The sequence below is a fragment of the Tasmannia lanceolata genome, unplaced genomic scaffold (assembly GCF_043159265.1).
Source record: "Tasmannia lanceolata isolate RefF3 unplaced genomic scaffold, GAP_Taslan_0.1 ptg000004l, whole genome shotgun sequence".
NCBI lineage: Eukaryota > Viridiplantae > Streptophyta > Magnoliopsida > Canellales > Winteraceae > Tasmannia > Tasmannia lanceolata.
In genome coordinates, this window is record NW_027518681.1 from 7,463,212 (window position 1) to 7,476,059 (window position 12,848).

A 12,848-nucleotide genomic window follows, 5' to 3' on the forward strand; every position below is an offset into this window, starting at 1 on the left:
ATGGCTCAGATTCCTCCTTTTGGGACCAAAGTGGCCCACCATTACTAGTGGGATGACCCGTGTTGAAATATATTTCATTATATAATAATTTGAAAATTTCAAGAACCCTTTGAATTGCAGGAAACCAACCAACAACAACAACAACAAAAAAAAAAAAAAACTTCCATCACGAATTGTAACAAGTCCATGTCACTTTTTCCATTGTTAGCTTTTATTCAAGAACTCTGTTGAATATGGTGTCGCAGGGGTGCAACTCTGGATGGGTCGGGTTGAGGTCAACCCAAACCCAACCCAAGGACCATTTACTCAACTTGAATCCGACCCGACCTGAGTCTGACCCAACCCAAGTTTTTAAGCTTACTAAAAACTTAAAAAAATGATAAAAAATGTCAGATTTCTCTTGGGTCGTGTTGTCCAAGCCATCAACCAGCCCAAGCCTTCAACCTGAACCTAACCCGAACTCAACCCGGGTTAGGAAAACCCATCCCAAATCCGAACCCGACCCAAAAGACACCCAGCCCAACCCAACTTTTTTCGGGTTGAACCCAACTCCAGTTGCACCCCTAGGACTCAGTGGGTGAATCAAGCAACGAGATTTCCATCCGAAATGTAATAGGAAGTTTTTATATGGTGTAAGCACGTATGGTCCAGTATTTTTCACCGGAGGATGATCCAAACCGTCCGTTTGATAGGTTAGCAAGAAGGGAAATGATATTCCCCTAAACGGATAAAATCCCCCTTTGAACGGTTTCTGTGAGAATGGTTCAAAGCATGAGGATAAATTCACCCCCTGGAACTTTTTTCTTTGCCTTTAAAACTCAACGGATAACGTTAAAGGGGGGGTTTTATGCGTGAGAGGGGGTAAAATATCATTTCCCATATCAAGAAATCCTAAGAATGATCGTCCGATTAATCTGACTCTTGCATTCTTATTTTTACACACATACGTGCGTGTATTTGCAGTCAAGGGGGCTGATTTTTTTTTTTTGGCAGATTTTCCGAAATTTTAGGTGTATCAAATTCAAAACTGATGATTATCCATTTCAAGATAAGATCCTCCCCATTTTCATCTTATCTAAAATTTATTTTTTCCCATCTTCCTATAAAATAAAAGGAAGAACATAACTAAATCAATTTGGCTCAATCATGGAATACTCTCTGCCAGATGATGCTCTTTCCCTCGGATTCGACAGTTCTACCCAGTAAGTCCTATGCAACTTTGGTGGGGATATTGGGTTCTTTACCTTTTCAATTTTCGTGGTAAAATCAGTATCAGTATTAGCCTCCTTTAATCAAATGTAGATGGTGGGATCAGGGCTTTTAATCAAACGTGACCCTGTTAATCTGTTATTGATTTGGTTGTAAACTTGATTTTCTTGGGTTTTTCAGGATTTCTGTGATTTTGTCAATGTCTGTAATTTTGTTTCAACTTATGCAGCTGTGTGATATCTGATGTATAACTATTGAATCCCATATAACTAATAATGGATTTATTATGTTTTTCGCTTGTTTTTTCATCTTAATATATGTATGACTTCATGAAGTTTAAGAGGATTATTGGACTTGCCATTCCAAAAAAAAAAAGAAAAAAAAAAGAATGAGGATTATTGGATTTTTTATTCTCAAAATGTTGGCTTGAGCAATGATTTATTTGCATAATGGGGTTGAATTTGATTTGTAGTTTCCACATTGTATTATTATTTTTATGTGCTTTTTAATTAATTGGATGGGTTGTTTTCCCAATATTTTCAGACTATGTAGGGTGACCAAATGCAATGCTGGATATTGAACTTGCTTTGCTTCTATCCTTTATAATTAGGAAAATAATATGGAGACCGAGAGTACCACCGAGCAGGGGACTTACAATGAAAATGCGTCATGTGTGCAAAAAAAAATTCCATTTTTTTTAGGGAAATGATTTCAGCGCTCCAATGTTTTGATAGACATGCGCTCCACATGTTTGTCGTGTAGTATTTAAAGGGCTTTAAGAGCCTTTTAGAACCGTAATATTCCACTGACAGCCCTTTAAATACTACACGACAAAAATTGGAGCGCAGAAATCATTTCCCTTTTTTCTTTTCCTAAATTTAAGGGATTGCTAATGTGACTTGTGATTTTTTTGGGAGAACCCATTTGTTCGGTCCCCTGCTTGGTGGTACTCTCGGTATCCATAGCTTTACTCTTATAATTATACATTAGTTAATTTAGTAGTAGTCCTATATGGATTTAGATTTTCGAATCAACTTGTAGCTTCATTTTGTACTGGATTGTGAACATGACATTTTCTATTGATTTGGATATATATTTGTTGAATTCATTTCTCGCCGTAGAATAGATTAGCCGGATCATTGAATTCCAAAACTTCTTTCACAGGTCCTTAAAGGCAACTGTTTTAGATGCCAACCTCAACACTGTTGCTTCCGAGATAGTTCATTTTGATTCTGAACTGCCACATTACAGTACTAAGGATGCAGTCTACAGAGACCCATCTGGAAATGGTAGAATTGTCTCTCCAACTTTGATGTGGGTGGAGGCTTTGGACCTCTTACTCGGAAAGTTGGTGAAAGCAAAAGTGGATTTTGGAAGGATAATAGCGGTTTCTGGTAGTGGACAGCAACATGGTAGTGTCTACTGGAAGAAAGGAAGTTCGGCGACATTGGCATCTTTGAATCCTAAAAGGCCATTGCTACCCCAACTCAGCGATGCCTTCGCCACAAAGGAATCACCAATATGGATGGACAGTAGCACCACTGTGCAATGCAGAGAAATAGAGAGAGCCGTTGGAGGTGCATTAGAATTATCCCAAATTACTGGGTCCCGTGCGTATGAGAGGTTCACGGGTCCACAAATCAGGAAGATATTTGAGACTCAGACAGATGTGTATCATGATACTGAGAGGATCTCCCTTGTCAGCTCCTTCATGGCATCTCTTTTAATTGGAGGTTATGCCAGTATTGATGAAGCTGATGCATCGGGAATGAACTTGATGGATATTAAACAACGCATTTGGTCCAAGATGGCTTTGGAGGTCTATTGAAAATTCAATCGAATGCTTCTTCTTTTTTTTACTTTGAAATTTCTTCTCTTGATAGTTATTGCCTTATTGTCAGGCTACGGCACCAGGGTTAGAGGAAAAACTTGGAAAGCTAGCACCCTCCCATGCAGTTGCTGGATTGATGGCTCCCTATTTTGTTGAGAGGTAAGTCCTACATTACTTATAGCCATATTTCTGACGTTGTTACTCTTCCTTGTCTTAGATATTCTAATGCAGTCTCCAGGATCATCCTTTTTTTTTTGAAAAGGTAATCAATAAAAATATAAAAAGAAAAGGGAAGATCAAGAAGGTCACCCAGAGGAGAACAACAAGCGAAAACTAAAAACACAAAAATACAAGAGCCTCAAGGGGGCATATAATAAAAAAACTCCAAACCCGCTCTGACAACACCATCTCTAGCTAATGAATCCGCCTCGCCATTAGCCGATCTACGAACATGAGCAAAAGCAATGGATGAGCCCTCAACAATGTCATGGATCTCATCAAAGAAAGACCAGAATCTCCAAGGTGGCACCGCGGACCCCCGAAGCCATCTAACCACATTCAAAGAATCACCTTCCACAATAGTAGTATCCAATACCTCACTAGCAATTTTTTTAATACCTTCACTGGAATCACATACCCTCAGCGGACCAAAGAATGACCATAGAGTCTCCTCACTAGAATTACGAAACAGCCCACCAATACCCGCCGGGCCGGGATTTCCAAAACTCGTGCCATCAAAGTTAAACTTTAACCAACCCGGAGGGGGAGGGCTCCATTTTTGCACCACCATGGGTCTGATTTCCCCTTCCAAACACAAAATTCGCCAACCTTCCCATAAGTCGAAGGTAGAAACAAACTGGAACGGGGGCAAACACCTGGCCCAAGCTATAACAAAGGCAATAATATTAATATAAACTCTTAGGGCTGGTTTGTGTACCCCCTCAAATACCCCAGCATTGCTCTCCTTCCAAATCGCCCAGAAGGATGTAAAGAGGCAAATATTCCACAAGATCTTACCTTTCTTCTTCCAGGGCACTAACTCCCAGCAAGACAAAACCTCCAAGATAGAAGAAGGGAACACCCAAGAGATACCGAATCTCTTTAGAATAAAACCCCAAACCTTCCTAGCAAATTTGCAATGCAAGAAAAGATGATTAGCCGACTCACCATCTTCCAAGCAAAGAGGACAGTGATCCACCAAAAACATACCCCTTTTTCGAAGAAAGTTAATGGTTTGAATCTTGTCCCTACAAGCCGCCCACCCAAAAAAGCACACCCGAGGGGGACAGTAAGATTTCCACACCTTCTCAAGAATAGAAGGAACGGAACATGGGGAAAGATGCTTTTTGAAGAACAGATACTAAGTCTCCAGGATCTTTTGAAGTTAGATGCTTTTTAACTGCTTTCCAGATGCTTTTTTTATCATTATCATTTCATATAGTTTGGGCAAAGGAAGTTAGCTCCTGATATTGATTAGCTCTGTCGCATGTCAACTAGAACCCATCAAGACCTTTTTATCCATTTCTTTCTGTCTAAAAACCGCCTGAATTACATTTCAAAAAAAAAAAACTGCCTGAATGATCGGCTTACTTAATTAACCCCCTTTTAGCATGGCTGAGTTCTAGTCCGAGTCGAATTTTTGCCCTACCAAGTCAATTGAAAAGCTCTCTTGATTCGCTCGTTAATGAAAAGAATCATTGGCTTGCCTAGTCAACTTCTTTTTACCTTACCTGAGTTCAAATTTTAAAAAACTGATTTCAGTTTAAAAGTTAAGGATGCAGAGATCAAGTTGTAACTCATTCTATGGAGGTGAGCATAGATAATTGGCCATGGTTGAATAATAAATGTTAAAGCAATAATATATACCACAGAGCATTCAAGAATCTTGCAATGAATGGCGTAACTGGGTTTTTTATGGGAATTTTATCTCGGTTTTCTCTTTAAATGTGAAAATTTATTGGATTAACAGACTCATAGGGGCTATCGTAACTTATATTCAACAAAAGACTTTGTGCCAAGATACATTGTTTTCAATTTCTTGCAACTGTTCACTTTCAAGTGTAATAGTAATTATATGTTATTGTGCCTTTGCAACATATGGATCTTTACATGAAAATAAAAAAAAATAATGGCATACCCATTCTACTAAAACATTTAAGACAGCTGCACAAGTTAATAACAATATGAAATTAAGAATTACACATCTCTATGAATGAAATGACTTAATACTCCATTATAATACAACACAACCATACCTGCCTATTAGATCTTTTAGTTCTTTGCAACTATAGATATAGTAGTTGTTACCCCTATTGCTGCTTTGATGCATATATCAGTAGATATAATTACCGAAGGCCTTTTGCTAATTAGACTAATGACTGAAGACCGTATTGAGTTGCTTTCAGGTTCCAGTTTAACAAGAGGTGTCTAGTTATTCAGTGGTCTGGTGATAATCCAAACAGCTTGGCAGGTGCATAAATATTCTCATTTGAAACTTCTAGTTGAATATTATTTTCATATTGGTCTACATTCAACATTTGTATGCTATTGGTTTTTATCACGCCATTTTTTGTGAATGGATTCTCTCTGTAAATTTCTTAAATGCCGACATCATGGATTTCCGGTTGCTTGTACATCTACATAAAAAGGATCTTTTCAATCCATGTTCTAAGGGTTTACTCTTTCCAATCCTTAACGATTGATCTATACTTAGAAATGCATCGTTATGGAATTGTTTGATGTTTGGCACCTGTTAATGAGTCTCGTGTGTACTTCTGACAGGTTAATTAGCAATTGTTTATTCAAATGCTCATTAATTGTTTCTCCCTGTGGCTGATCCTTTAAGAATCATTTTTGTCATCTTCTTTTATGATGATAATTAGATCCCCAAAGAAAATGGACAAGCTAGCAGATTCACCATGTACTAATTCTTTGTTTGTGATTCGAAAGTTAATAAATTATCTATTACAGATTTTTGGAAGATAAATGCCTTTTTAGGATTCTAATACTTGGATTAGAATTACCACACAATTAAAAAAACTATTCATTTATTGGTATTGGGATGAGTGGTTCAAGAGAGAACACTGGTATTATAATGAATCCCTTCACTCCTAACACTCATTTTCAGTTTTTTTTTTTTTTTTTAAATTCTATTTGTAAATAAGTTATGTTAGGGGTTTAAAACCCAATATTAGAAAAAGACCTAAGTTACATATTAATCTTCAAATCGCCCCCAGAGTCGACTTCCCATGTTCACTGTAAAACCCGAAACAATCAGCCTGCTCATTTTCAGGTTTCTTGTCCTGCTCACAACATTGAATAACTACAGCTGGGTCTCAGTATAAATTATAAACCATTGTGTATATCTTGACACACACGACTTCGGTTGCACCTCTTAAAATGTTTCTAAGTTTCTTTTCTCGATTCACCACATTGTACAATTTCTACTGGGTCAGAATGTAACCAAAACGTTTTGTGTTTATTATAGTAATTTATTACTGGAAGGTTCATATTTTCTATGAAGATTCTTTAGAGTTCCTGCGGACTTCGCTAGGAGGGTCAACATATGCTATTAGCAGGCATGGGCCTGACAATTTTTTATTTAGAAGCTATAGAAAGACAGTTGAAATTGACCAGTTGCAAATTTGCAATGAATTCATCCATCAAATCGACTTATCTTGCAGGGATGTATTTATTGTGCAAGATTGTTGGTCCTCTGATTCTTAGTGGATTTTGGTATCATCAGATTGCTTCTCTACTTCGTCAAGATTACCCCAAAACCTTTGGTTGATCACTTTAATTTATGAAATGTTTTATACAGCAGCCAGTACTTGGATTGTGGTATGAGATGCTACAATAATGGGTATTTCTTGTGGGATTTGTTTCATTAAATTTTCACCCCCTGCAATTTTTGTATAAAAAGAAGAAAAGAGTCAAGTGACAGCATACATACAAATTGTCTATAAGAGGAATGAAGTTGATTGTGCAAGATTGTTTCTTTTTTTTACAAAATATATATACTCAACTCAACTAAGCCTTTGTCACACAAGAAGCCTTTATATATATATATATATATATATATATATATATATATATATATATATATATATATAGAGAGAGAGAGAGAGAGAAGGGTTGCTGCGCTCGAACATAGAAACAGGGGGGTGGGGCCATTGGGGAGGTGATCCTAAGCATTCATTTGGAAGGCCCCATCATAGATGGGGGGCCTACCAAAAATCAGCTCCATTGGATCACCAATGGGTGTCCATTTATGGGGCCAAAAATGGACAGATACTGTTTGTCCACAAATCTGTCCATTTTTGGCCCCACAAATGGACACCCTAAGGTGATCCAATGGAGCTGATTTTTGGTGGACACCCTACCCATGAAAGGGCCCATCAAATGAATGCTTTGGATCCCACCCAAAATGTGGCCCCACCTTGTTTCTGTGCTCAAGCGCAGCTAAGCTTAACTACGCTCGAGCGCAGCAAATGCATGCTCATATATATATATATATATATATAGAGGAAAGTGTCTCTAGTCTCTCCCCTAGATAAGCTTATCTACTCCTCCCTTTAAAAAAACACAGTGGGCCCACGTTGTTTGGATGATCCAAAGCATTCATTTGATAGGTCCTAACATAGATAGGGTGTGCCCAAAAAATCAGCACCAAAGGGTCATCCTAGAACTTCATTTTGTTGGGCACACCGTGTCCAAAATGGACGCATATAAACGTGGACGTTTATATGTGTCCATTCTGGGTACCACAAGGCACCACAAAACGAAGTTCTAGGATGACCCTTTGGTGCTGATTTTTTGGGCACACCCTATCTATGTTAGGACCTATCAAATGAATGCTTTGGATCATCCAAACAGCGTGGGCCCACTGTGTTTTTTTAAAGGGAAGAGTAGATAAGCTTATCTAGGGGAGAGACTAGAGACACTTTCCTCATATATATATATATATATATATATATATATGCGTGCGTGCAAGATTGTTTCTTGGACTTGTGACTCTTAGTGGAGTTTGGTATTATCAAGTGACTTTGGTACTTTTCTAAGTTCAACTCAAAAACTTCGGTTGGTCACTTTAATTTCAAATGCTTTAAAACAGCCAACACTTGCATTGTGGTAGGCATGAGATGGTATAATAATGGTTAACGGGCATTTCTTCTTGTGTGAAGTGTTCGTTACAGTTTAATGTGTATTCATGTTTTTGAAACATGACATGCTTATATTTGGTGTAACATGCAAACCTTCCAGGAATTTTTGTTTTCCACTTCTTTCTGATTGATACACCTTACAACACCAGATTTTGGAGTGGCCCTTGCTATGAATTTGACTTGCACTGGGTTACCAAATGGAAATTATGGAATTAAGATACCATGTTAAATTAGAAACTTCTTACCTCTTGCCCTTGCTATTTGATAACTACATAAAATTCTTTTTGAATTGGTACAGGTTTGACACTAAATACTCCTGGGGATCTTGCCATTAGTCTTGGCACCAGCGATACTGTACGATATATCTTATATTAATCATCTTGTCTTTATATTTCTGTTTCTTTCTACTGTGTAATATTCATTAGAATTATTGCTTATATCTTAAGTTAAGGTTCGTCTTCTATTAGTTATTCTATTTTGCTGTTCATATTGATAAATCCAGATCTTTGGGATTACCAATGAGCCTCAACCCAGCCTAGAAGGGCATGTTTTTTCTAATCCTGTTGATCCAAGTTGTTATATGGTAATGTTGTGCTATAAAAATGGCTCTCTGACTCGAGAAGGTAATTACTTAATTTTTTTTGTTTTCAGTTTTATGGCTTTCAATTAAGGGTGTCAATTTTGGCTCGGGCTCGGAGGCTCGCTCGAGCTCGGCTCGAATCCTTAACGAGCCGAGCCGAGCCGGCTCACCAGGCTTGTTAAGCTTAACGAGCCGAGCCTAATTTAGGCCAGGCTCGGCTCGGCTCGGCTTGGCTCGTTAAGGCTCGTTAAGAATTTAATATATTTAAATATATATATTATATATTAATTTATACATTAAAAGGGTTGTCCAGGGAGTGAAAGGCGGGGGGCAAAATATGTCACTTCATTTTTGGAACCCCATTGTTACTAGGACCACCCCCCATAGTGTAAAAAAAGTAGTCAAATTACACTAGTAGGGCTGTCCAGGGAAGATGAGGGGTGTGAACATAATATAACCCGAGCTCGGTAAGGCTCGCGAGCCCGGCCGAGCCCGAGCCTGGTGCGAACCCGAGCCGAGCCGAGCCAAGCCGAGCCGAGCTTTTGAGCTTAACGAGCCTGGCTAACGAGCCGAGCCGAGCTTTTGAGCTTAACGAGCCTGGCTAACGAGCCGAGCCGAGCCTGGCCAAGCTCGGCTCGTTTACACCCCTACTTTGAATGAACCATTTTTTTTTTTTTGGTCCTGTCATGGAATTAATGTAATTTTAGTGTGGTGGCAGATGTACGCAACCGATGTGCTGATCAATCTTGGGATGTTTTCAACAAGCTTTTGGAAGAAGCACCTCCCTTAAATGGTTTGAATTTCTTTCCCTTAATTAACTCCCAGAATGTTGTTTTAAATATCCAGTTATGCACTCAATCCACTCTGCATGTGGATTCTTGGATATCAATTTATTATCATTCATGCTATTTTTTTTTAAAAAAAATCTATGTTTATTGTTGAAGTAGATTCTATCTATTACATTTCACAATATATGCTATCTGCATTCTTATGTTGTCTTGTGCAATAGGTGGAAAACTAGGGTTCTACTACAAGGAGCATGAAATCCTGCCTCCCCTCCCAGGTAACAGAATTTTTTTTCAAAATTTTACTTATATCTATATTCCAATATCTTCTGATAATAAAGTTTTTATTTACTGCTATAAACAGAAAAATCTGTGTAAATGCTAAATTGACTTTGTATTTCTGTGCAGTTGGATTTCGCCGCTGACTTTGGTTTTCTGTGCAGTTGGATTTCACCGGTATGTTATTGACAACTTCACTGGAAACTCTTTAGATGAGCTGAAAGAGCATGAAGTCGAGGAGTTTGATGCTTGTTCAGAGGTTGGCAGACCTGGGTTATTCTTGAACTGCCTTTATTTCATTCTAATGTTTTAGCCCACTCGGCACAAGGCATATTATATTAAGGCTCAATGCTTAAATTTTATTGAAGGTACGAGCCATAATTGAAGGACAACTTCTATCCATGAGAGCCCACACTGAGAGGTTTGGAATGCCAAGTCCTCCTAGACGGATAATAGCAACTGGTGGGGCATCAGCAAACAATTGCATTCTTAATGCAATAGCCTCCATATTTGGCTGTGCGGTCTATACAGTCCAGCAACCTGGTATGTTACTGTTAGAAAAACATTTAAAAAAAGATTGCCCATTTGCATGTGTTCTTTATCTTTCTACTCAAATATTGTGTTCTAAACCCGGAATAACTTATTTATCCTTCCTGTGCAGACTTTATCGTCTAAACTTGAAACTGACTCACATTAATTTTGTCCTCATTGAACATGTACAAGCTCTCATTGATTCAGAAAATATTTTATTCTACTTCCTGTTGACTATTATTTTTAGTGTAGTTCATGTATTAACTATATATGTCATGTGAATACTATTATTCATCAGAGAAATCCATTTAGATTTCTCTGATTTTTAATTGTCATAATAAATTTTCCTGTCACACCTACTTTTAGATCTTTGCTCACTTGCATAGGTTATAACTTAGCTAGCAAGTTTCCATTCTTTAAAAATAAAAAACCCTTAGGTAGCAAGTTGCACAATGTTATTAACTGTTTCTCAATTGGTCACAATGCCTTATTAACCAAACCACTGGGATCATATGTTGTAACCAACATCTTGGTTGATTTTCATCAGTGTTACTGATCAATTTATAACGACCAACATTTGTCTGTAACTGTTTAACAGTGGGATGTGGCACAGTTTTTTCATTTACTTTCATTTCTTTTCATGTGTACATGTTATTCAATCTTTTTGTAAACTGGAATTACCATGAAAATAATAAATGGGTAGAGCTTTCACATGGTAAAGTTCTACCATTCTTCTTCTCTCTCCGAGGGTAAATCTAGTAGTTCCTCAGGAAATACATCAACAAATTCCTTCACCACAGGAATATTTTCCATGTCTAAACTTTCCTGTCTTTGTTCATTCCCCTGCTGAGTGGAATTTTTTCTGCTGGAAAACACTAATTCTCTGTGTTGCAGATTCGGCCTCACTGGGTGCAGCCTTAAGAGCAGCTCATGGCTGGTTATGCAACGAGAAAGGCAGTTTTGTTCCCATCTCATCCATGTATGAGAATAAATTAGAAAAAACTTCTCTCGCATGTAAGCTTTCGATGCCTGCCGGAGATGCTTCAAAGTACACCATGTTTATGAAGAAGAGAGTAGAAATTGAAAACCGACTTGTCCAAGAGTTGGGGCGCCATTGAAAATACAGTTTAAAGTGAACTTATGATGTTTAGCTTATCTGGTTTAGAGTGAACTTGTGATGTATTGCTTATCTGAAGACTCACTGTTAGTCAGTTTAACTTCTTTAATAAATTACTAGCCATCAATCTGATTTATATTCAATGCATAGTCCAACATTCTTATAGATTGATATTTTACCATGGTGGTAAAAAACAGGTGTTTTTAATTGTCTTTTTCCTGTTTGCCTTCATTGTTTTATTTAATATGGTGACAGAAAAACAGCAGATTGTGTATGTTCTCAACTACTAGGACTTAAGTTACTTAACAAGGGTAGACATTCAGCAACAGTTGTTGGTCTCTTACTATTTTATGCTAAGGGTTAATATTACAATTGTCACTGATCATATATGTTATTATGAGATTAGTCGAAGTAATAGTATTATTTCGCATCCCCGAAGTCACTATTTAATTCTCTTTTGATCCTCTATTAACATAAATTTGAGAGAGAGAGAGAGAGAGAGGTGACTTGGGCCCAGATCTGGCTTGTCTTCGCTCCTTATTCATGATCCTGCTTGCGGCTTGCACTTAGCCCAATCTTTACGTAACACGGCTGCAAGTACTTTTTCGTTTTTAATAGAATTTAAAATTAAATTAATAATGCAAAAAGATGTCAAAGATAAAAATTGTTAAGATAATAATCATTCTTTAGGGTCTCTTTGTATACCTTATGCAAATGGTTTTGAAGTTAAATTTGATCATTCTCAAATACTGATAATAATAGTTTTAGAAATGATTAGTTAATGGCTTCCAGAGAGGCCTTATTGTCCTATTCTCAAATTAGATTAGATTAAAATAGTCCTCTTATCAATGGAGATTTCCCTAATAAACATGGACTGGCAAAATTTTATCTTTTGTAATCATTGCAAGGGCACCAGTCGAACGTTTGGGATTTTTGAAAAGGAGAAAATTTCGGAGCATGGCCTGTCCATGGTGATCCCTATAAACGACTGGTTTTGATCATTTAATAAATGGTCCCTAATTGTAATTTTGCTGGTCCTAATTTCCTGTTATACTGATTACTGAGTAATAAATTATGCTGAATGATAGTTGGGCTCTGAGCTCTTGGCCCATTTATTTGAAAAGAAGGCCTAATTCAGCTTGTGGACTTGTTTATTGAGTCTAAACTAGAGTCTAGCTCTTGACAACCTTAGCCCCACTTTGGGTACCCCCAAAATTGGGCCTTATTTGCAAATAAGAGTGTTTGAAATTGATCTTATTTGCAAATAGCACACTAAACCCTCTTTGGAAGTCTAAAACTAAAGGCATAAATTGATCTTATTTGTAAATAGCACACTAAACCCTCTTTGAAAGTC

At 37.5% G+C, this 12,848-nt stretch overlaps 1 protein-coding gene across 1 annotated transcript; it reads left to right on the forward strand.

Moving 5' to 3' along the window:
• Positions 1-830: 830 nt before the first annotated feature.
• On the forward strand, positions 831-11,637 carry XK-2 (xylulose kinase-2). The gene is made up of 11 exons (XM_077377874.1): positions 831-1,202; positions 2,374-3,028; positions 3,111-3,199; positions 5,446-5,510; positions 8,501-8,556; positions 8,705-8,825; positions 9,501-9,575; positions 9,792-9,845; positions 10,011-10,105; positions 10,215-10,389; positions 11,272-11,637. Exons 1-11 carry the CDS (start codon positions 1,147-1,149, stop codon positions 11,493-11,495), a joined length of 1,665 nt encoding a protein of 554 aa, XP_077233989.1. The 5' UTR covers positions 831-1,146; the 3' UTR covers positions 11,496-11,637.
• The last annotated feature ends 1,211 nt before the right edge of the window (positions 11,638-12,848 follow it).

Bases quoted from the DNA above. Each gene is read 5' to 3' on its own strand.
- XK-2 (XM_077377874.1), top strand. From the start codon at position 1,147: ATGGAATACTCTCTGCCAGATGATGCTCTTTCCCTCGGATTCGACAGT. The intron at 3,200-5,445 runs GTAAGTCCTACA...AGTTGCTTTCAG, and splicing joins GCTCCCTATTTTGTTGAGAG to GTTCCAGTTTAACAAGAGGT. The intron at 9,576-9,791 runs GTTTGAATTTCT...CTTGTGCAATAG, and splicing joins AGAAGCACCTCCCTTAAATG to GTGGAAAACTAGGGTTCTAC.